The sequence below is a fragment of the Myripristis murdjan genome, chromosome 23 (assembly GCF_902150065.1).
Source record: "Myripristis murdjan chromosome 23, fMyrMur1.1, whole genome shotgun sequence".
Lineage (NCBI taxonomy): Eukaryota > Metazoa > Chordata > Actinopteri > Holocentriformes > Holocentridae > Myripristis > Myripristis murdjan.
Genome location: NC_044002.1, coordinates 15095474 through 15120102, shown reverse-complemented (window position 1 = coordinate 15120102; position 24629 = coordinate 15095474). Strand labels below are relative to the sequence as shown.

The 24629-nt window shown below is 43.2% G+C and overlaps 1 protein-coding gene across 2 annotated transcripts; it reads left to right on the top strand.

Moving 5' to 3' along the window:
- Positions 1–1417: 1417 nt before the first annotated feature.
- Positions 1418–24194, top strand: mdfic (MyoD family inhibitor domain containing). 2 transcript variants are annotated; one of them, XM_030045497.1, is made up of 5 exons: positions 1418–1726; positions 2027–2186; positions 4344–4454; positions 16505–16906; positions 21903–24194. In XM_030045497.1, the coding sequence occupies exons 2-5, from the start codon at positions 2093–2095 to the stop codon at positions 22151–22153; spliced, it is 858 nt and encodes a 285-aa protein (XP_029901357.1). In that variant the 5' UTR covers positions 1418–1726; positions 2027–2092; the 3' UTR covers positions 22154–24194. The 2 variants fall into 2 exon arrangements, with proteins under 2 accessions (XP_029901357.1, XP_029901358.1); XM_030045498.1 differs by lacking the exon at positions 4344–4454.
- Positions 24195–24629: the final 435 nt, after the last annotated feature.

The following is a 24629-nucleotide window of genomic DNA, read 5'->3' as shown; positions in this document are numbered from 1 at the left end:
GGTTTGCCGAGTTCAACATTGACACAGATTCATCGTAAATCATTATGCCGGGGACCTGGAGTGATTTCTGCATTAGGAGCAGAAAATGGAGTTCAGCCAGTCAATGAGGGAGGGCATATTTCACATCAATCACCTCCACACTCTCATGTTACCAGGGCTTAAATCTCACTTATACTGTTACCAATAGGGTTCAATGGCTATGATGGCAATCAGCAAGACACTGCACTAACAATAGCCTACTGACTACACAGAGGACACTGCATGGGGCTCTCTCGCCATTTATCTAAAGTGAATTATATATGAAAAGAAATAGAGAGATCTGAAAGACAATGTTGCATATCATACATGCACTAAAGAAGTTGTAGATCAAGTTATAGTCAAAGTTATAGATCTGGTATGCATTAGTGGAATAACCGGTATGTATATTTCTAGTTGATGGCTTTTCAAATGCATTTCTATAACTAATTTTTAAAGAAAGTCCCTGGGGAGTGAGTACTCAGCAGTTTTTGAACTTTGAACCAGCGACCCTTCAGCCACTGAGAGGTCACACTCACAATGACGCAAAACTCAGCAAGTTGCAAAATGTTTTTGGTGGAAATGACTGTGTTTCTAGATAATATTACTGTTATGGGAGCTACACACTCAGCACAAAGTGACTAAACGGATGTCTTTTGAAATTTCTCTGTTAATTACTTTGATGCAACCAAGCTTCACGAAACATCACAATGATACACTTTTTAAGTTAACTGTGGACAATTTTCATCAATAGTCATTCAGTGCAAGTTATTTAAACTTTACATTTGGTTCCATTAAGTGTATTGACAGTTTAATCTGACTAATATTTCAGTCATTAGAAGTTAACTCAGTGAGAAATGTGGAGGCCTACTCCAGGACTGCAGTGTTACCACCCCATCTTCAATATGGACAGCTATACATTTTTGAACAGGGTCCATGGAAGGAAAAATCATCAGGGTCTAATGTGTGTTAAATCTGGGATAAACTCACTTTTAATGAGTTTGTACGCTTTTTACTCATATTTGTGGAATTGAATTTAGCCACTTTAAAGGGTAACTGAAGTCTTATGTGAAATTCAGAGTAGACTGTGCATCACAATAGCTTTAATATGTAAGATATATGAGGATAAGTTGGTTTAACCTACTAAAATAAGGCTAATTTACTGTTTGAATTAATTAATTAATTAAATTATTTATTATCCATCCATCTCTTTATTTTATTCTATTTTATTTTGTTTTATTTTATTTTATTTTATTTTATTTTATTTTATTTTATTTTATTTTATTTTATTTTATTTTAGTGAGTTAGTGTGGGTCATAAGCTCAGGGAGGGCTTTGTGAAGTTTTTCTGCCGCCAAGGGAGAGCAGAGTGGCTTTCCTGGCTCCACTGCAGGAATCCGGATATGATGAAAATGTTTTAGACGCAACTATCCTCAGCAAACAACCGCCTCTGAGCGTCGAAGCCGTCGGGAGGATTATTATTGTTATTTTTTCCTGCGTCGACATCTGGAGAAAAAAAAAAACTTGAAGATTAGGACGCATTGTTAACTTGCTGAAAACTTTTTTTTTTAGTGTGTGTGTGTGTTACTTGACGCAAATCACGCTTTCACTTATTTTCTTTTCCCTCCCAGCGTCTCAGGAAAGCTTTTTGGAGGAAGGAAGGATGGGGGAATAAGTCAGACTTGAAGCAGGGGAGTTGTCATGTTTAAAAGGTAGGTAAGGTTGTACTTTATAAACATATCTCCGTTTTGTAAACCTTCTGTCTGCGAGCGTCGGTCACGTTTCGATAAGACCCCGAGAGTTTCGGAGCAAACGAGTTGCATATGGATTCTTTCAGTTTATGTGAAAAAGCGAAAGCGAGGGGAGAGAGGGGAAATTTCCACTAAGTTTTTACTGCAGACCGACGTCACTTTCTCGGCGTGTGAATAAGCAGACAGCTCCTGAACTTGAGTAATAACCTGCACGGTGTGACTTTGTGTCCTGTGCTCATGATGAGACATTCATTTTCACAGCGCTGAGGGCTGAGGGAAAGGGAGGATCTTATTCCGCTGTGTGTGTCCCAACAAGACGGCTGTCTCATGTCCAAGGAGACCGTCCTTCCTCCGGATGGGCCGACGGGGCCAGGGAAGGGCCCTCACCAAGAGACAAGTCCTCTGCTGCCAACCTCAAACGGTAAGGGCACACACTGTAGGCCTGTGAGTGTGTATGGCATGTGAAATAAAAGTGTAAATCAGTGCTTCCCACCATGATGTCCAGGAATCTCCATCAGGGGGTCCTGAAAGGGTTTAAGAGGGTCCCACAGCCAAATGAGCAACACAGTAATAGCTTTGATAGCAGGATAGTGTAAGAGTATTATGGGCATGACCGTCCTGATTGGATTGTACTCACCTTCATTATGTTATTGTCCTGTTTGACACCATATTGTACCTAAATCAGATTTTGGAGCTTCCTTAGACAAAATGTTGATGTGATCAAAGTGTCTGTTTAGGTGTTGTGACACGAAAGTATATAGACACACCCCCGATGTTATGAAAAGCTTCAGTGCACAGGTGAAATTCACTCTTGTGCAAGTTTGTGTGCTGTTTGTCTTTTTCTGTGTGTGTGTGTGGGTGTGTGTGTTTCCCACGCTGCCAATGCGCTGCTAATGAAACTGAGCTATAAACACCAGACACGTATTCCGCCAGGAAACCGTGTTGCTTGTTTGGTCAAACATGAGGGGAAAAAAAATACAATGTAAAATATAAATATAGAAAATGAGTCAGTGAATGCATTAATGATCTGCAGGTGCTTGTCAGCATTCATCAGCCCACTATGGACAATAACACCCTCATCCTCGTAAATTAGATTCATGTGGTTTTGGTATACATCGGTATTTTTGCTGCAGCGTTAGGCATGATAATGTTTTTCCTTTTTTCCCCAATAAAGACTGAAGAAACGCCCTGGTGACTATTAACAGCAACCACAGCCAATTATAGTTTTTAATTAACTTTCTAGTTGCCCGTAAGATTATCACATGTAAAATAAGCTTACACCCCCCCCTTTTCATTTTTCTTCAAACAAGCAATGAACCGTTAACCATCCTATTTATACCAAGCATCATTATGGCACTGTCAAAAAATAGCAAAGTAGGACAAAGTAAGCAATCACTGGGGCTGGTGGATTGCGAATGGATTTTCGCTGGACCTTCAAAGGCGCTCTCAGTTAAGACTGGATTTTCCCTCTCTGGGGACTGTGGATGTACTGAGAATAGACCAATTTATTTCGAACTGTGATCACTAAATACCGCGATGCATCATACAGTACTGCTGCTAACGCAACTGCTGCTACTGTAGGCAATGGTGCATCGATCTCAGCAGTCACACCCGGGGTAAAGATTCACCATACATCAGCCCCACGCTGGGACTGTGCCATATCTATCTAGAGCTGCTAGTCTGCACCATTCATTCCACTTCGCCATCCATCATTGCTTACAAAACAAAGTGTAGCAGCATTGGAACAAACGCATCAACACGTCCAGCTTTGGTAAACGGGATTGTCATGTTTTGCTGAATCATTCTTCACAGTTTCACCCGGGTCTGGGACCACACCAGTGGGGCCTAAGACCTATGCAACTGCAGGACTTGTCATACTGAAACCTCAAGCAGGATCTATGAGTAGGCAGCTGGCACCAGATCAATGTATAAAGTCATTGTGGAAGGTTTATTTACTGAACAAAGCAGCAGTGTGCAGCGAGCAAAGCGTCAGCAAGTCCTTGTGTCAAGACGCCAAGAGACACGGTTTAGAGGGATGAGTGAAACTGTCTCTTGTTTTTGCATAGCTATCAGGTCGAGGGTTTTTGCCTACATACTTTTTCCAATTTAGATGAATGCTGCCTTTATGGCAGTAAAAGAAGCTTGGCAGGTAGAGCACACCCGGGAGCAGAGAGAGAGAGGGAGAGAGAAAATGAGATCCAGAAATCTGGCAGGCCCTTTACCTGAACCGCCCCACCATGTTGTGCAAGCTTTTGCCAAAGGCCTGTGTTTTATCTGGCAAAAATAGGCAGCGTGGCCTCTGCACCTCTGGCTCGTCTAGCTGTCCCTGATATTTGGTCCACTGAGGCTGACCTGCACTAAGAGTTTACATCTGTTTTTGGAGGAATGGCTGTAATTCACCTTAATTTAGAACAGTTGAGCTCTTAATGGGATAACATTAAAATAAACAACCAGAGTGCTCTCAGTTAGTGTCTCCTCCTCGCGTACACATGCAGTCACTATGCAGCATAATATTTTGCCGTGTGTAACTGGTGTTCTTTCTTTGCTCTCGTTCAACATTGGGTGCTTGTGATCCTAGATGCCTGTGATAGTGAATCATCAGGAAGAACATCGTCTCCCAGGGAACCATCCACGGAAGGGCAGAGTCACGTGACCGAGGAGAAGCCTAATTATTGTGAGCCTGTAAGAAGTAAGTTTTAACGACCTGGGAAAGCTGTGGGTGGACAGCAGGATATCATCGTGCTATTTTAATGATAAACAACAATGAGCAATTTAATTGGACAGAGTGAAGATGATGAGGCTATTTAGCTGGCGTCGTCGGATGGCTGAGCTTTTAACTAGATGTCTAGCAGTGTTTTATTCAACAACTAGTTATATTTTCATGACTTTCCCATGAACAGGCTTGAACAGTCGAGTGGATGTTAAGGTTTTTGTTATGACAGTCGCACCATATACATGCAATAAGGTGGGCCAACTAAAATATCGACTTCAACGTTTCCAAATAAAATAATCTTCAGATAGCACCGGGGTCTCGTGGCACAGTCTTGGCCAGTCGGCGGTAACGTGCCTGCTCGCTCATTGTAGCGTAATGACCAAGTCTTGGCTTGTGCTTCCACTTTGCTTCTCCTTCCAGCCCTCAGCCCTGTGTTGTGGGAGTGAGGAAATCCTGTTTGCACTTCTGGCACGGACTGTTTCAACGCACTGATTGCAGTTGAGCCACAATGTTTTTACCCCTCACCAAACATTTACCTATTGGAAATGAATAGTGCCAGTGCATAGAAGTGCTCTCTTGTTGAACGGTGTGTTATTCAGCTGTTCTTTGAATAACGGCACAAACTAACATTGGATTGATGTTACGCAACAGCATCAATAAAAATGAGGAAGGATGTGTCATGCTGTATTTATGTCTGTGGACACTTCTCAGGTTGATCATGTGATGTGTCCCTAACCAATAGTCTGCCTTGCCATGCCAGTAATCTGGTGTAACCTTTTTTATATTTTAAACAAAATGTTTTTTTCCCCTTTGCATCTTATTACATGTTGTCCCAGTTGGTTTCCTCTGAAAATGATAGGGGAAACTAATTTCGTATGATGGGAAGGTTCTCACCATTTGTTTCTGAGCGCATGGAATGTAGTTGTCACACCCTATTTCCACCAGTCCCATTGTAACACTCTGCAATAATAGAAACAACCTGTTCAACGCTGAATGTTTTGCTAACAACCGCCGATCACCTCCCCATGTTGTCGCTTTGTTTTTGGCAAATGTCATTACACTTGGACGCGGTGCAAAGCAATAATTTGGCACTGAAATGCACGCGCTTTAGGCTGCTGGTAGCAGGTCTCATGGAGTCAAGATGCACTGTTTCCCACTAAAATGAGTTGACACTGTGCCACAGATTGCGGGTCACAAAGCCTCGCGCGTGTTTTATTGTTTCTAAGAAGAGTGAGAGGTGTCAAGCGAGGCTAATAGAAACTGATTGCTTCCATCCGTGTAAGTGCCCGGCTATAATAAGGATTGTGTTTGCATTTGACACAACAGATCTTTTGTTTCTAGGTTGTTAACTTTTCCAGGGCGCCTTTTCCTGCCTTCTTTTTTTTTTTTTTTTTTTCGGTTGTCGGCTTAATGACTTGCCAGTGGCTTGTTTACTGAAGCAGCGAGGGGAAAAGAGATTTGGTTGCAAAAAAGAAAAAAATAAAAGATTTTCTGTCAAGAGGTCTTTCTTGCTTGGCAGGTGTGTGGAGTATTGCACTTCTGCAGGGAGGCATGCTTTTCTTTCATCTCAGCAGATAAGCCCCTGTGACAACAGTTTTGCGTTGTAATTGATGTCACCCCCCCACAGACTGTCTGGTAAGGGAATTTGAAAGGAAGGAAGATATGCTTCTTCTCCTTTGAGAGAGTTACGAGAACATGAAGTAGTCACTTCAAATAAAGGCAAAACCCCAAATTTGTGTTATGATAATCTTTGTGAAGTTTTGTGCGGTGGTGTCTGTCTGAGGTAAATGAAAGTAAGTTGGAAATCCTTGCGTTGAGAGGGATTCCGTTTAGCCTATTTGTGTCATTGACCAAGCAGCCTTATTGTGGATTCGATTGTTGCGCTGACCAATCAGATAGCTCGCTGGCAGGAGTAATTGAGAGCCTTCTTCACTGCAGAAACAGGAAATCAATAAGAAATCATCTCCCTGCCCACATCCCGCATCTTGCTTTTTTTCTCCTCCACTCTCTGATTCAAAGCTCGCGTGTGGCAGTGCTTTTTTTTTTTTTTTTTTTTTTTTTTTTTTTTTTGCATCATAAGAAGAGGAAACAAATTCTAATGTTTCAGCATGACATCGTTTTTTTTTTCTTCTTTCTTTCTTTCCTAACAAAGCGAAACAAAAAAGTAGATCCATAATCATTCAGAACTTTTTCACTCGGAGCCCATTTGTTTGCATGAGAGCACAATTTAATTCAAAGTTTCATCTAAACAGCTGCCGTGGCGTGTAAAGGAATAAGATACTTAAGATTTCATTCTCGACTTAAGCAGTGTTTCCATTATAAGGGGCACAGTGTTATCCTTGTGTACTGTCAGCGTCCGCTGAGGCTTGAAGGAGCCAGACTTGTAAGCAAGATGGGAAATTATCACCACGACAGAAGGTGCTATTCTATTTTAAAACCCAAATTGCTGTTAAAAAAATTGAAAGTGACTGATTATTTGGGGGATTTACCAGCCGCCGTGGCTTGTTAGACTAAAATGCGGAATTGCTGCCCTGCCTGTAAGGCTGTTGTCGGTGAATGGGTCCTCCATGGCTCCACTATCCTGGGGGAGGAGGGAGAATCTCGTGGGGGAGACAGACATTCCTCAAGAGACCTCTCTGGGTTTTCAAGCAGCTGATATCTCTGGCAAACAGGGCCTTGGCTCTCTAGTCCCTGCCTCGAAATAAATTGCCACGACCCAACACCAGTTTTAGGCATTTAATCGTCACATTATTCACTGGATTGTCAAATACTTTTTTAAACGCTTCTATGGTGGATAAAGATGACCTTACTAGCTGCTGAAGAACAAGTCTTCTTTTATCTCAAGGAAACTCTGTGAGGAAGGAAGGTCAAATAATGTGGCTCCCTTTTTGAAAAGAAAGACATTAGGCTGGCCTTTGTGTGAATCCCTGATGGGGCTTTTTAGCGACAAACCTTCAAGGTTATTACCTGGGTGCAGAATTGACCTTTTGGAACTGAATATGTGACACTTGAGAGAAGCGCTAAAAATGGATTGGTTAATGGATGTGTATCACATAATTGCACCCATCTTGCAAAAAGATGCCTTGCTAGTGCAACAATTAACAGTTATATGCGCAACCATATACTGTTACGATACCACTGCCAGTTTATATTTAAATGGTGGAGTAGCTATGAATTAGAGTAATATAAAACAAAGGGCAAGTGCATCATCATCATCATTCTCATCTCCAGTGTCATGATACTTTGAATGCACAACAAGTACAGAATCAAACTTCTCAAACTGTCACACTTGTCCTCATCAGTATTCCAAAGTCAGCTCAGTAACTCATAAGTTTTTTTAACCACATGCCAGGCTTTTCCTAGGATGTTTTTTTTTTTTTCAGTTAAAGGAACCGCATGATGATTGTTGTTATGCAAGATTCCTATCTTTATTGTAATCCCCAGACCCCTGTCTCTGCAGAAATAATGTGTCTGAAGCATAGACCTATTATAAACCAAGCCGTAATTTTCAAGTGATTACTTACCAGTGGGTCACGGAATCAAAAACTGTATAAATAGGGTGAAATGCTAGTGCAGGGGTTGATTAAAATGGCCATTGTAATTCTACCTCTGTTGTAATTATTTTCTCATTGTCTTGGTGCAGATAGATTTCATATGGGAAATTTCAAGTATGCTAATTAGCATATTTTACCCGAAGTGCCCAAGCCTATTCAATGTATTTTTTTTTTTTTTTTATCTTTTTCTGAAGAGATTCATAATACTTGAGCCAAATGATTAGATATGCATACCTCTATTTATGGACTGAACTCTTATAAGTGCTGAGGTCAGACTCCAGACAACACTGGGATGTTGATTGAGGAGGACGACAATGTTTTTTTTTTTTTTTTTTTCGTAGGAGAATCAGGGTAAATAATCGGTTCATGCTGTTTTGGTGTCATTTGGCCAATAGTTTACTATATGTAACATATCTGGTAAGGCAGGTATGATGCACCTGCAGTAGTGATAGGCTGCCTTTCCTCCACAGTTTCGGCTTGTGTTTACTGACTCAACCCACACACAAGACAGTGTTGGTGCCTTTCACAAGCCAGAGAGAGAGAGAGAGAGGAAAAAAAGAGAAATATCAGCTACTTCAAATGAGAGCAGCGCAGGGGGGATTACTTGGCCTCTAACAGGGTTTTGGCTCTAACATTAAGGTTAAAACCCTTTTCTATTACTGAGATCTCTGCTGATGTTGCCCCCGCCAGCGCCGACCCCCTCGAGCTTCCAGCTCCTTGCCCCCTTCGTGTTTGCAGGTTCAGTGCCTCTCTGGTAGGTCATTCTGTCAGGCCCCCTGATCAGTGGAGGGTGACCGGGGACCCTGGCTGGCTCCCATCCAGACACAGGCAGCCACAGCTGACACAGGCCCTGCTTAGTGTGATGCACCCCCTCCCCTCTCTCAGGCTAGAGCTAAAATCGATACGGCCGTCTCCGCGTTTAAAAAGTCACTCAGAGGCAGACGAGCACCCCTGTCCCAAAGGCTGATCTCCCAGCTTAAGGCCTTGATTGGCACCCCGAAGACGCGAGGCGCTGACCCACAGCTGTCCCATTAGCAGAGGGTTAATGCTGAGATTGATACTGAGCAAATAAAGGAACTAGGTCTGGGGGTATTTTGATAGACTGTCTATCCCCTCCCTGACCCGGAGACAGACCTCAGCTGGATTCTGGCTTTTAGGGAGTGGTAGTGCTACTGTCAGATTTTCATCTCTCACTTCTAAAGTGACCGAGTCAGTATAACACATACAACTTGAAATGCACAGTGTATTTTGTGTGTGTGTGTGTGTGTAGATGGTCTGTATGTCCGCACGGCTGTGTGCCTCTATGTCTTTGTGGATGTGTATAAGCAGGCATGTGCGCATGTGCCTGCCAGCGCGCCTGCCGTTGAATTTCAAACTAGCGAGTTTCCTGTGGAACTTCTACTTCAGCAAGGAGATTTTGAAACCGGCGGAATATTTGAGTCATCGATGTAACTGAAACTGAAAATACCCCCGTTCCCCTCTTCCCTCCCTCTCCTCCCCTCCCGTTGACTCCCGCTCTCTGCTGCTCCGTTTTTGTTTTGAGTCGTCAGCGAGGAGAGGGTGGAGCACGTTTTTGGAGTATGGAGCCTGGCAGCTCCCTCAGGCCTGCTCTGAGTCACGTCATAATTGATCTTTCTAGAAATTGTGGTAGCTAGCTGTGTAAAGCCTAAATCCGTGCAAGATGTGCAGCTTTTTAAAGATACTGCAATCGCACATTTGGCCGCCTTTTTACAACATTCCTTCTCCCCCCTCGGATGGAAAGAAACAGATGAGGGGAGAATGAAGGCGTTTGACAAAGCCTAATGCAGAAACAAGCTCGTGCAAGTTCATCTCTGAAATGAGGAGAGAGAGAGAGAATAAGGCACCATTTAGTGTCTCTTACAGCACCCAGGTTGTAAAGCTTTCAGTGTACTTGATGTCTTGTGTTCTGCTACATTAGTAACACTCAAATTAGCGCCATGCCAAATTCCACACAACAGTGAAGAGACAAGAATAAAAGAGAGACTTCAATGGCCAAAGCTGGGGAGGGGGGTTGTGTGTGTGTGTGTGTGTGTGTGTGTGTGTGTGTGAATGACTTCCCCCCCAATGTGATTCATACAGTATAAGAGAAAATGGCATCTCATTGGGGGTTTTAATGATTTAGATAGCAGTCAGACATATTAATCTGGGAAAATGTTCCGTTTTGAAATCAAAGGATAATTGATGATTACCTCACCCCCCCCAGCACACACACACACACACACACACACAGAGCACCTCCCATACCAAGTGCAAAGAAAGGTTCAGGTCGTCAAATCAAGCTCTTGTCTTTCAAGTTGCCTTTGCCACTGTAAAATGTAATTAAGCAGAACAAGGTCCGAGGGGGTTATTTTTTCCACTCAATCAGCAGCAAAATTGACAAATTTGAAATTAGTAAATCCCCGATGCCTCGCTTCCCTTCTTGTCGGCGTGGAGGGGGGCGGGGGTGGGCTGCGGAGAGAGGGAGGTGGTGCAGGGGGAGCTCGGAAATAATATTAAACGTCCTCTTCAAGTGTCAGTTGCCTTCAGCAGGTTGGAGGAGCCAAATTTGAATGACCGTCACTGAGAATTAAATGGGGATAGATGGGGAAAAAAAAAAAAAAAAAAAAAAAAAGTGCCATTGAAAAGTAGCCGCGCAATACCGAGTTGACTGTTCATTACATATTGATACATATTGAAGAAAATGAGACATGAACAAAAGTGTAATGTTCCCGGCTGGAATAAGATGCTAATAGAGTTAAGAGGCCTGTCACAGAACAAGTCACCACTGCTGATGGGGTAATTTAGCTCTCCTCCACACTGTCAGATGACCTCTCATCAGCATCATCATGGTAACCATCATCATCATCATCCGTGTCACCACCGTCATCAACATTTACCTTGGATAAATATGACACCGCGTGCGTATTTTTACACAGGCCGTGATTGATCTGACAGGGCCGGGATTTGCCGTGCGATGTACAGAGTTACTTTTTTTTCTCCCCCCCCCCCCCGTTTCTGTCAGAACAAGTGACATTTCTGTTAGCCGGTGTCAGATGGTCCATAAACACTCAAGACAAGGCCACGGATTTCACATAGCAGCACCCGCGTCTTCGCGCCGCCGTTTTTCTAATTTTCCAATCAAACGCTCATTCATGATTTCCAGTTGACACAGCCCATTCACTCTCATTTCACACTGCAGAAATCCACATTATATTGATACTAATCACGGTCAGGGAGGGGGGTTTTGTTGTGATCGGACACTTGAATGATGAGCCTCCAGTTGCTCGTCCGCTCCTTCCAACGCGTCCTTCCAGACAATAAAGAAAGTCCTTGTCCCGGAGTTTGGAAGGTCAAACGGTAAACGAGGCTTTGATATGCCCAAGGAAAATTTCAATCAGAGCCCTTTGTAATAACATTCATCGTGCTATTTTCTTCTTCCCTCTCTCTCTCTCCCTCTCTCTCTCTCTCTCTCTCTCTCTCTCACTCTCTCTGCAGTATAATTCCCCTGGTTTTGCGTCTATAAATATGGGCAGGGAAGATGTATAATTTCTAATGAGAAAATATATCCCTTTGGATTGAAAGGCAGGGGCTGTTCCAGCCGCTGCTGTTTGTTAGGAGGAGAGACGATACCTCGGGCTGTTTTGGGAGAGGGGAGGGGGTGGGGGGGTGACAGGAGCCCGGCTAGGTCATTGCACATTTACAAATTAGCATTTCAATCAGGCAGGTACACGGCCAGCCAAGCAGAAAATATACATGTTTTTCTAATATGAGGCACAAAAAGATAAACAAAACACCGGCCGTGTTAGTGGAATTAGCATTTCACAGCTAACTGCCACTGTGCATTTTGCCCGTTGCCGTTTGCGACTCAGGACTAAGAATAAAGGTGCCTCTCTCATATTCTATTCAGTGTGCTTTAACCCTCAAACTTGTAGCATTGTGTAATAATGGCTATTAGGAGATGAATACAAGATCTGGATTGGGGTGTTTATTTGGCTGACATGATGTGACATTTGAATAACTGTATGCTCCTTATGATGGGCATTCTAATAAGCCTAGGCAAACACCTTTCCTCTCTCTCCTTCTCTCTCCCTCTCTCTGTCTCAGGGGCATTAATATTAAAAAGGACTGAGCCTTAGAAACACAGAGCTTGTGGTTGTTCAATCGGCTCTCTGCCTTACCTGTGACTCTCGGCATAGTAATGTGCAAATGAGAATCGCCACGCTGCCCGGTTTGACCTCTGTGTTATATTTTCATGTTCTCGACTATTTTAGAATTCTTGTTTATACAGCTCTGTTTCAGTTGACATGCATACATGCATATTTCTTCCTGGTAGGTCTGCCTGCCTGCCTGTGTGTGCGTGTGTGTGTGTGTGTGTGTGTGTACATCTGTGTGTTTCAGTAGGCTTGTGATACATATATATTCTCCCTCCCTGTGTGTCTTTGGGGTACAATTTCCAGTTCCCTCCTGTAGGACCTATTTTCCGTGACAAAAACGGAGGTGTTTATATACTCGGTTTTACATACAGAGCGATCCCCCGTGCAGCTCCACTGCTCTCCAGGCACTCCGGTGTTCGGTCCCTGTGTGGCGCAGCCACTGAAGACTCGGTGACAAATGGCAATTATATTTGTGTGTTCTTCATGAATCCATCAAACACTGGCCTTTTAAAAATGCTCCCCAGATATTTGAGGCTGTCAGCTACTAGTAGCTGGGACCAAATTGGGATGCTGCTTAGACAGTCAAGAACCACTCACCCCCTAGTTTCCCCTGTGATGTGTGTGACAGCGTGTGTAGGGGAATACCATGTTTTATTCAACTACAAATGTACACTCTCAACAGTTGTTGATGTGCTAGAAATAGGGCGGTTACAAGTCCAATTTGAAGTGTGTATGTGTGGCCATCACTCCCTCCAAAACATGGTGTTTTAATGCAACCTGTCAGGCTGTGTGCATTCAGTTATCTCAGGACACCTACCCGGCGCTACACGCTGGTGGTAAACCACACAACTCCTCAATTTTAATCGCTTATGATTTTTTCAAACTTGTTGGAAGTTGTTCATATCAAATTTTGATGCTGGCCGTGTTTCTTGGTGTGGTATAGGAACACTGCAGATACAGTACATCTATCACTCCTCTAGGGTTTACCATCAGGCAAGCTGATATTTGCATTTTTTTGAAGTCTTGAAGTTTAAAACTCAGATCAGTAATCACACTTCTTTTCACATTTGGTTATGATCATAGTATTAAGTTCAGTTTTGTGTAAACTGGTAGTTAAAAACTGCAGAGGCTGTATGTGCATTCTGGGATAGAGGAATATAGCAACTTTTACAAACTAAATTTACAAAATAAATTTGCATTTATTTACACTATCAAAATACACAATGACTGTGAAACAGTTTAACATGGACTTTTCTGTCTGCTGCTTTTTTTTGCTGAAGCATTTTTGGTTGCCATGTTAATCTGTATTAGACATAGCTTTATAGTATACAGTGGAAAATTAAATTGCTCTTCAAGAGCTAGACAGATCATATAGAATATTTTCTTTTTTCTTTTTTCTTTGCTGCACTGCAGACCCATGAAACTTTTTGATCCCTCAAACTTGAACCTTTAGCAGTGTAGCGCCAGCAACAAGGTCTACTGTATTTCTGCTTTCTCCCATTATGTCTTCATTTGTCTCACAGTGACTGTACGAGTCCGTCATTGCCATCTCTGACGTTATCATCATTATCATGATCAATGATTATGAATATTACTCCCCTATGTCCATTCATCTCTGTCACCGTGTTCATCAGGATAAAAATAAAGACTGTGTGATGGTGTGTGTCCAGGAACCTGCTGCAGTTCTCTGCAGACTTGTGTTTGGACCACTTTTCAGGCCCTGCACTTTGTCGGAAACCCGAGTTGCCGCTTATGTGCTCTGGGTTTTACATGGTGGTTTCTTAATAACTATTTATACATTTGCAAATTGAAAGCTTGACTTTCTCAAAAGGAAAGGTAATTATGCTTCTCAGACTTACTTTGGCCTTGTTGCACACGTGTGTGTGTGCGTGTGTGTGTGCGTGTGTGTGTGCGTGCGTGTGTGTGTGTGTGCGCGCGTGTGAGCGAGAGAGAGAGTGTGTGAGCCCATGCGGTTAGCTCCCTTACCCTAAATGAGGAAAAAAGTCTGTTACTAGCTACAAAGGGTAATTGTTTCTGTGAGTGTCTGTCATCCTATAGATGGGACTTTGGTGCCACAAAGGCGCCCATATATTGTGTTGACTTTATAATACTGAAAGAAATAGGATCATTTTTATTACTGTGCATTGTTAATGTTGCAGTGTACTGTGTGGAGAATGAATTTGGCACACACCGTGGGGAGTGATTGCATTTTGGACCAGTTAGACAAAGCTCAGTGAATGTCAATCAGTGCAGTTTATTACCTATGTAAATAAATATTTATTTTAATAAAAGTTTGCCAACTATTAAAGAGAAAAGAGTGGTTAAAAAATACATGGCATAAGAATTAGGTAAGAGACAAACATGTCAAAAGTTGAAACTGTCTCGGCTAAAAGTGAGTAACAACAGCCAAACTAGCCCGCTCTCTGTCTCCTTGTTAGCAATCCTTGGTCTTCACCCACAATGTCATGGGCAGGCTCCAAGGCTTTTGTCTTTGGGAGAGGAAGATCAATCAACCTGGTCTTAAATCACTGCATAATGAATTCTCTCTTGTGCTGCCCAATTGTCTAATTCAAATTGCATGGAATCCTGATCCCTAAAGTCTATATTTGTTTATTGAAGCAGCATGCAGACCCATGAATGAGGAGAAGGCAAAGCCCAGTGTCTGTATTTAATTGCGTTGTTTTACATCCACATTCACGTCCGGCCTCTCCCAGGGTGATGTGTTGTTAAAAAGCACAAGGCCCGATTCCCACACTCTCTCCTACTCTTGTTAACTATAATTGCATTTGTTGGTGAGCTGACAGAAAAAAAAAAATAGACGTGGAAAGAAAGGCACCAACATTGTATTCAGCTCTGTGTTTGCATCTACTTTGGAAAGTTTGTTGGTTTTTGGACAGCTGCACTCTTGTATCAATCCCCTTTTCTGTGCCGTTCATTGCTAACATGGCTGTAAGGGCTTTCCTCGGCTTGCAGATATGAGCAGGTAATGTCAGGCATAATCCAGATTTTAGTGGAGAAGATCTTCAATGTATACAGAATGCATAGAAGAGACAAAGTGAATAAGTACAGTTCATACAGGTAGACTTAAAAAGGGATGAATAATTCACAAAATCTCAATAAGTTGGCCGTGCACGGGCGCGTGCACACGCACACCGGCTCTGATGTGGAAGGAAGGTAATGTAGGAGTAAGTCCCAGTAGAGCTGAATGTGCAGGTGTTCCTCGCAGTGAAATGCCACCTCCTTTGCTCACTCACATTCTCTGCTTTCTGTCTTATCAGACAGGTCGCTGTCTCCTGACTTTCCGTGGCTGTCACACATGCATTTAGAAACACTATTTGAGGCCATCTCGGAGCTTTGAGAGGAAGGGAAATCATTACTGTTGCAGAGACAGCAGCTATTTTGTATATGCACAGTATCATAGGCCCTCTTTCTCTTTTTTTTCCCTGCATTAATCTCTCTTTCTTTTTCTCATTCTCTCACACTTTCTTAACTCACCTGGGTACTGCTCCCACAAATGCCTGTCTGCCTGCAGCAGGGGCTTTTGTGATCCTGTCACATATAAGGCTCCTATATTCTCCTGCCTCTCTCTGTCATTTCTGTTTGAAATGTTTGCCATATGATCGATATTATGATGTTAGAAAATGGTGGCAAGATATGATTTAGTCTCAAAATTTGCAGGTTCGCTTTGGCTGAGAATGGTACATCTCCATTACTGTGCTCGCTCAGTTTGTAAGAACTAAACATCACAAGCTTCAGCAGTAGTGAATAAAATACGTGAAGAGCGTGCTGTGGAGAGTGCAGACCAACTTCTCTTAAGTTGAAGTAAAGTTACCATATGAAGCATTTACACCGCTGGTTGTAAAAGGAATCTGCAAATCCTTTGCCATCGTGGAAGCAGAAATACCTGCTTAGGATGCCGCTCTGGTTAAAGTGGTAAATTGCTGCATGCAGAAATATTTTCAGTTAGATGTACCAATAAGTATTCAAACTGAAGTGCCCATGCTTTTTGATGTGCGCTTGTTTCAGTGTTTGGAAGTCATCTATCCTCTGCATTAGCCTCTGAATTTTGTCTAGGAATGAATAAGTTGCAGCTCTCATTGCCTGCCCTTCATGTACACTTGGGTTTTCAGTTTGAAATTTCATGCATTTTGTGAACCTGAATGACAAGGTTGAATGGAGTTTTTGCAGTTGGATAAATATATTATGTGTGTCAGGGAAAATGGAGAAAAACTCAAGTGAAATTAAGCACCCAACACCCAAACTCGTGCTTCACAAGAGAGAGTGATAACCCTCGTCCCTTCTTGTCCCTTTCTTCCAGCTCAGCCTCAAGCTACATCTCAGCCAGCGGCCTCGGAGCCTGGCGAGGGAGACGCTGCCGGTGCCAGGGACCAAAATGGCCTTCGACACAGCAGCGCTGGCATGCCGCCGCTGAGTAACAGCAACGGAATCCACCCTGGCGTGGGCAGGGCCGGGGCCACGCGCACATGCTCCTGTGGTGCCAGCATCAGCGCGGGTGCCATGGGCGGGACGGACCCCGGCACGAGGACAGCGGCGACGACCACGACGGCGACGGCGACAGAGCAGCCCAGGAAGCATCCGTCCACGCCCGTGTCGCAGAAGATGCAGAGGAAGCTGAGGTCCAGCTTGTCGGTCAACAGCGACAGCAGCCGGCGCAGCAAAGGCAGCTCCACAGGGTCGCAGAAACCTCCTTTACCAGAGGGTGAGCACCCACAGACAAAGTACCAGCAACAGAAAGAGAGTGCAGACCCCCCCTCACACACACACACACACACACACACACACACACACACTGATATGGTCATTTTGGCTGCTTTGCTGCTATTCTCACTAACACTTTGACATTTGCTGGCACACTTCTCTCTGTGCATTCCACCTTCTATTGGTCATAAATTCATTTCATGTTGGGTCATACAGAGGAATGAGCGCACCATCACCCCCTTGCCAATTCCTTTCCCTCATGTGTGTTTCGCTGTTGAAGTGAGGCCCTCCAGAAAGACCATCATCTGATAAGATAGCAACATTAAATTCTTACCTTGTCTCACCTTTTAATGATGGGAGCTCAAGACCTCTGGTATTATTTGCTGCCGGCTAGCAAATGATAACTTATCCGGTTCCTGTGACTTTTATTGTCCTTAACAACAACTCGTAGAGTTCCTGCGACGCGGGGTAGCCATCATTTTGTCAGGTGTAAGGCCGAGGTGAGTCTAGTAATGAAGGCGACTGGGTGGTCCATTACCATTGGGCGGATAGGTGTGACTGCCTAACAAGGCCTAGCGCAGGGGGCCCATTAAGTGTTGTGACCAGTCTGCTATGGGCCCCTCATGGCTCCTCACACCTCTCTGGGCCCTTGCCAGCTCCCCTGCCATCCCACCAGAACCATCTCAGTCCTCATTAACAGTGCCCCATTGCATGTCCCCTCCCATAAGCCCTCAGTGACTGCATGTATGTGTGTGTGTGTGTGTGTGTGTGTGTGTGTGTGTGTATGTGGGTGCTAGAGCAGAGGGGGCACTACCTGCTTACTTATTCATCTGACCTGAGGCCTTTGACGCTTGTTTTTTCTTCTTCTTCTTTTTTTCTTCATGTGGGCTTTTACTCCAAAGTTAGGCCCAAAAATAAGATGTGATGATAGTTGTTATTGAAAAACCTATGCCAAGCAGGCTGAGATACAGTTTGAAATAAAAGATCTTGAAATAAAAGATGGCAGTCAAATCTTTATTTGATGGAGGATCACCTGAAATATGCAACAGATTGAGTCGCAGGCTAACAAAGGCAAGTAGGCAGGCAGATACATCCACAGTACCTTGTGAATAAAGGCGGGATGCATCCACAGGCATCATGTTTTCAACATCTTAATTGGCAAAGAAGAGAAGAGAGAGGGTGTAAAAAAAAAAAAAAAAAAAGAAAAAAAGAAGAAAAAAAGCAACACCAGCCGCCCAGTAAGTCAGTCTCATTATAGCTTTTGTGTTGCTTATTTGCAGTCGCGTGCTCTCTGAATCAATATGTTCGCTCTCAAGTATTTATTTCCCCCCGGAAAACAGCCAAGCTGTTGTGTTTGAATGTTTACACGGATTAACATAATCTGTTTGCCTGTGAAATTAGCCTCCTAAACAGCCCCCTGAACACAGGAAATAAAAGGCGTTAGCTAGCAGGAGCTAGCTCTGGGGATTCTGACGCTCCCTGTGTTTCTTGGCACGCGGTGTTGGCACCGCAACCAATCTATGATAACACTCGGCTTCTGAGGAGCCGTTTACTGCGTTGCTTTTGTTCAGCATCGAGGGGGGAGGTCGTCACGGCTCTTTTGTGATTCAGTTTGTGTATTTTATTGTGTAATCAATTAAGGTCTCTGAGCTACTTTAGCCTCATTTGGAGGCTATTAGGGCCAAGGCTGCGGGTGCTGTGAAATATTCCTCTCTTTGCCTAAGCGGTAGTCCTGTGTGTGTGTGTGTGTGTGTGTGTGTGTGTGTGTATGTGTGTTTACGCACTCGAGCTTTCCAGCATTGACTTTTCCCTCGGTCATGCATTATAGACTGACTCGCTGTAAACTGCATGTGGTGGGCCTCCGCTCTCTAGCCCATATCCTCTGCCCTCTTTACCCATGTGCGCCTTCTGTGTATTCCCTCAGCCTCCGAGGCTTCCTCTGCTCACTCTCTCCCACTCTCTTTATCTTTTTCTCTCTCGCTATCTCACCCTCCCTTTCTCTCTCTCTCTCTCTCTCTCTCTCTCTCTCTCTCTCTCTCTCTCTCTCTTTGTGAGTTTGAATGTTTTGCACAGCTTGCTGCTCTGAGGCCCATCCAGCTTGTTTTGTGTCATGCTGCCCCCCCCCCCCACGCCTTCTTTTTTCTTTTTTTTTTTTTCTTTTTTTTTGATGTTAGCTTTCCAGATGTCTCAGACTATTTCCTCAGAGGCGCTGGACGCTGTTTTTTGGCCTCATGGATTCTGGGCACCATCGGCCGCTCTCGCTGACGTTGAACAGGAGCAATGTCAGTGTACACTGTTCTCTCTTCTCTGTCTTTTGGGTTGGTCTCGCTCTGTCTCTCTGTCTGCCTGTCTGCAACTCCCCCCCCCCCACCACCCCCACCTCCACCACCATCTCCCCTCCCGCTCCCACCCATCTTCATGGAGATGTGCCTTGCGTCCAGCTCTCTTGTGTACAGTACACGACCCCCCACCCCACCTCCCCCTCCTCGTTCCCCTCCTCCTTGCTGGGCTCTCTAAGATCCAGACTAATCGCTGGTGTTGAATTATACATCCAAGTGAATAGCTGAGATGGCCGGCTGCTGCTTAATGCCTATGTACTGTGTTTATATCGTATTCACAGTCTACTGTTATGTTCTGATCGCTGGCATGGCTATACCCTCTGGGTCCTTCAAAGTTTGTTAGGCTGAACTTTTGAGGTTTTCTCTGAGCTGTGGCCAAGCAGCACTTACTCTGCCCTCATTGGCATTGTGCAGCGTTTAGATACATATACATTACAAGGGTGCAGTATATTAACAAGGGCTACCAGTGGAGAATTTGTCATGAAATAAGCAGTCTGCTTCATGGTGGTTTCCCGCGTGTCCAAGTCAGATGCTGAGACATGAAGTATTTATTCTCATGCATCTCCCATCTCACTGACAGCATTACGGCCTTAGATAAGGATAATAAAATGCATTCAAACTTCAGGCGGACTCACAGACACACCCGCGCGAACACGCTTGCTCGTTTCATGTTCCCCTCTCTATCTTGTTTGTATCACAGTCAGCTAGTGCTTCTGGTCAGCTCTGCAGCCCTGAGCACTGGAAAAAAAAAAAAGAGGAAAAAAAAAATCCTCCTCTACTTTGATTAATCAAACATGAGCATCCAGCGGTCTTCAGCTTGCCTTCCCATGCCGTCCTCCACACTCTCCTCCTTTCGCTCTCCCTCCAACCCAATCAGTAACGGCCCCTCCTGACAGCTCAAGATGGGCTGATGAAAGTTATGCAAATGTGCCCTGTTTGTAATGCTATTTTTCTGCATCCGTCCACATCATGCCTTTTTAACACTCCAAAGTAGCGGCATTGCGCTTCGCCCCGGTTCATGAAAACAGGTAGCTGCGGGGAGTGTCTGTGGGCACCTTTTTATTGGATGCGATCTGACATGACTTCGTGATTCTCATACAGCAGCAGAAGTTTTTGTGTGGTGCACTTAATGAGAAAACAAATTGTGTACATAATTTTATCTCTCTTCAGAATTCCAACTAATCCAGCTTTAATGCACTGAATGTCAACATGTACGTGAGTTTTCTGTAGTGATGTGCAATTGCAATTCTAGTTGTTTGCCTCACTTTGTGTATTAACCACTTCTGCATGTTTTCATTTGTTTCTGCTTTCATTGTATATTGCACCACATTTTTTTATACAGAGAATGGTTAAATTAAGACTTAAGTTGATAAAACTATAATACCTTTACAGACAGGAAGCTCAGTATATAAGATAAATTGAATTCAGAGTTTTGTAGTAATTTTTTTTTTTTCAGAATGAATTTATAGTATTTGGGACAAGAGCTCTTTTACACCATAATGTGTGCTAGAATAGGATAACCAAGATACTCCTGTGGAAGTTACTAAATGGCATAGTAAAAGCTGAATTCATTCTCTTTTTTTTATCATGCGCTGAAACAAACCCTGGCAGCATTTTAAATGCAACATGTAACTAATCATCGGGAATTCAGCCATTCAAAAACAGATTTGAGTGGTTAATGGGCCCATTGGTAATTTAAAGGGGAACTCTTAATGGGCGAGAAACAACAAACTGAAACTCACCACCAGCCACATAAGAAGAGGGTCTACGAGGAGGTTAAATGTTAATCAGCGATGTGAGCATTGCCTGCATTAACACACCAATTTGCCAGAGAGATCTTTCGGACTTTGCTAATCATCTTTATGTGATCAGGCCAGCCAGTTTGCATGATAATGCCACAATTATTTAACAGTCCGCTAATCAAAACTGCAGGAGAGGAATTCATTTCTTTGAATTTCCCTGATTCTCTTTAAGTCCCCCTGCCTGGCTGGCTCATTCTTTCTAACACACAACCAGTCTGTTCCACCTGCATCCACCTGCCAAGCATGAAAGCAAACTCTCACTCACTCACTCACTCATTCACTCACTCAGAGCACTGCAGACATCTTCCTCAGATGATTTCTACTGGTATCCTGTGATGAAAATAGGAGCCTTATGTCTGAGAATATTTTTTGTACATGGATTTGCGTTGCGAGGCTTAACTCGTTGCACCACACAGGGGTGCATGAGTGTTCGAGCTCTCATTCTCTCCACGAATTTGGATCTGAAAAGGTTTAAACAAAGTCACTTAAGCAATAAAGATACCAGGGTAACATATACAGTATCGGCTCCAATCTGATTTTAGATTGAAATGCTGTCTGACCTATACAGTGCAGAAGGAGATCAGCCAAATCCTGGATTTTATAGTCAGATTTTGTTATGCATAATGGCCTGTCAGTTCTCTGTTCTCCTACGTGTTCCCACTTTGTTCATTCTTTAATTTTTAAGCAGTTCACCATTTCTTTCCAGTGCAGATCTAGACCAGATGTTTATGTCAGTGTATTTTGTGGCTTTGTGTGCTGCATGCTCTTCATGTACTCCCTGTTTTATTTTATTCACTGATTTATTTATTTGACCTCGCACTTCGTCGCCCGCCCGGATGGTTTGGTGCGCCCCCAGACTGCTGCGTCCACTGCATCCTGGCCTGCCTGTTCTGTGAGTTCCTGACACTTTGCAACATGGTGGTGGCTCAGGCGTCATGCGGCACCTGCACATCGGAGGCCTGCTGCTGCTGCTGCTGCGCAGACGACATGGGCGACGACTGCAACTGCCCCTGCGACATGGACTGTGGCATCATGGACGCCTGCTGCGAGTCCTCTGATTGTCTGGAAATCTGTATGGAGTGCTGCGGCATCTGCTTCCCCACATAGGGAGGCCCCTGCTGGGGTGGGACTGGGTGGCTCTGCTGGGGTGGGGACTGGACCCACGATGAAAACACGTATGGTCACTGAGAGAGGCAGTGTGTGTGTTTGGCTATGTTGAATGATTGTTGAGTGTGTGCATGGGTGTTGAGTAACTGGTGGAGTGTGTGTATGTGTGTGTGTGTGTGTGTTCAGTAAGCCTACTCAGAAAGATCTGTTTAGATACTGAGCCTTCTCCACCAAAACCGGCTTAGCAGGGGCCAGAATAAACTCCAGATACGCTCTAGTTTTAAAACTCAACGTATAAACTTCTTATGGACTCAAGTAAGTCTTAAATGTTAGTTTTTCATGTTGACAAGCATTTTAACCGTTGCTTAAAAAGTATTATCATAGACTGCCTTACAGATGATTTTGTTGTTACTATGTCAGGAATATGGTTCAACTGATATCTTGTCTTGCCCTGTCTTTACTTTAAGCAGTATTTTGCATACACTAAACAACATGATTGCATTTATTCTTTTTTTTTTTTTTTTATTGTCATTGCAGTTGTTTCATTGATGCTCATAAAAAAAATGAAGTCGCAGTTTTAGTCAGTACTGTGTGACACTGTAAAAGGTTATGTGACAGTTCAAAAATTCTACGTTGCATACTGTAGTTCTGCAACACAGGTTTTCATTTTCGCACCATCTACTGTAGCTTTGTAGAACTGCAAAAAACAAAACGAAAAGTGAACCAAAAGAAAGGGAACAAAGTGTGAAACGGGAAAAAAAATCACAGTGTTAATATTGTCTACTTTCTGGAACCAAAGATTAGCTAAAAGAGAGAACTTTTCTGGGAACATAACATTGCTTTTCTATTTCAAGGGTTTCTTGAAGTTCAAGTGGCCTTTTATTCGGCAAAACTGCACAAATTGCTGATGAGCTGATAATTATTTGCAAAGTTTGTTACTCAATGCTGGAAAACGTCTACAGCCAAAGAATCTCATCTCGCTTTTCATGATTTGATGTATTTGAAGCCTTGGATTTACTGGAAATACAATGCAGATGCTGACTTTCTTTAATTCAATGGGCTCTGGCTAGCACACTACACATGTTAAGAAGTAAAATGTGCGGAGCTTATTCCTTTATTCCAATGACAGTCCTATAGTATTAACCATCGATGATTAGACTTTGTCAATTGCGTATGGTACAGGTCTTCTCTGTGATGTTGCTTTACATACAATGTATCTTTGATACTGTGTAAGTATGACTTGTTGAACTGCACTCTTTCAAGAAGGCCGTGATAAGGAATTAAAATATGGTGACCCTGGTTACTATGTAAGCGGCTTTCGGGTATCAAGCCCACTGACTCACAATACAAAAAGGAATCATGAACTGTCGAGTTGAAATGGTAAACTAATGCAGGGTAAAGGCAGTTTTCTTCTCCTTTTTTTCCCCTCCGTTCCTTAATTCTGTGTATCTCAAGATGAGTTTGTGGTGAATCACCAGTGGAGTCATTTTCTTGTCTCGGAGATTTGCTTTGATGTTGTTTAAGTGATGCTACTTAATGCTGGCCCTCATTAGCACTGCTTGCTAAATGGTAACAAAAAAAAAAAAAAAAACGGCCCTTCCTCACGCCAACCAAGATAATGTGCTGTCAAGTGCAGCTCCTCTTAATGGCGGATTGTTATTGTGTGTAAAAGAGGTTGGATCGGCACCTCTGCGGCAGATAATGTGTATGAAATTAAACCTCGTTCTCATGTTTATGATTAACTCCGGCCACAAGTTGGTTGCCGGCTAAAGAGTGCAAGGAAAACACTATATAGATAATGTGAAGAATTACCCAAAAGAAACAGTGTATACATGTAGCTACTTGTCCTTCTAGACTGTACTCTGATGGTTTTGATTTTTTTTTTTTTTTTTATTCTATGCCTCACACTTGATCCTCTTATTCTCATCATGGTGCATCCTTTCTCTACCTTGAGTCTGCAACTCATTTTGTCAGTTGTATATTATCTCTGATCTCAAATCAATCATTTTTTGAAAATAAAACATTATCAAGATGTAATGAAGGTCATTTTCTTTTGCACTCTTGTTGTTTTCTGTATGTTTTTCTCCACTTGTTGAGATGAGGATTAACTCGTGTCAACAGCATAACACCAAATCCAGCCAATACAGGACTTAACCCGGAAAGAGATTTTCTCCCAAAAAAGAGGTAATGAGGTTAAATCCCTCACCACCAAATTACCAGCTTGTCTTAAAACTTACCACCTCCGTTTACCACTGCAGCATGAGAATCATGTAAAAGCTCTGCTTCTGTTTGTTTCATCTGGCAGGAGTCAGTGATGACCTCACTTTTGCACTTTAACCCACTTATGTGTTGGGGAAAGTGTGTGTATGGGAAAACTATTTATTTATTACATTCATTTAACTGGATTAAAGAAACTCTTGGCCAAAAGGCAAAACAGTGAATTGTTGAAATTAATGACTTTTTTCATGAGGCTTTT

Coding starts and splice junctions, on each gene's coding strand:
- mdfic (XM_030045497.1), top strand. CDS start 2,093: ATGTCCAAGGAGACCGTCCTTCCTCCGGATGGGCCGACGGGGCCAGGG. Junction 2,187..4,343: donor TCTGCTGCCAACCTCAAACG/GTAAGGGCACAC, acceptor TTGTGATCCTAG/ATGCCTGTGATAGTGAATCA. Junction 4,455..16,504: donor TTATTGTGAGCCTGTAAGAA/GTAAGTTTTAAC, acceptor CCTTTCTTCCAG/CTCAGCCTCAAGCTACATCT.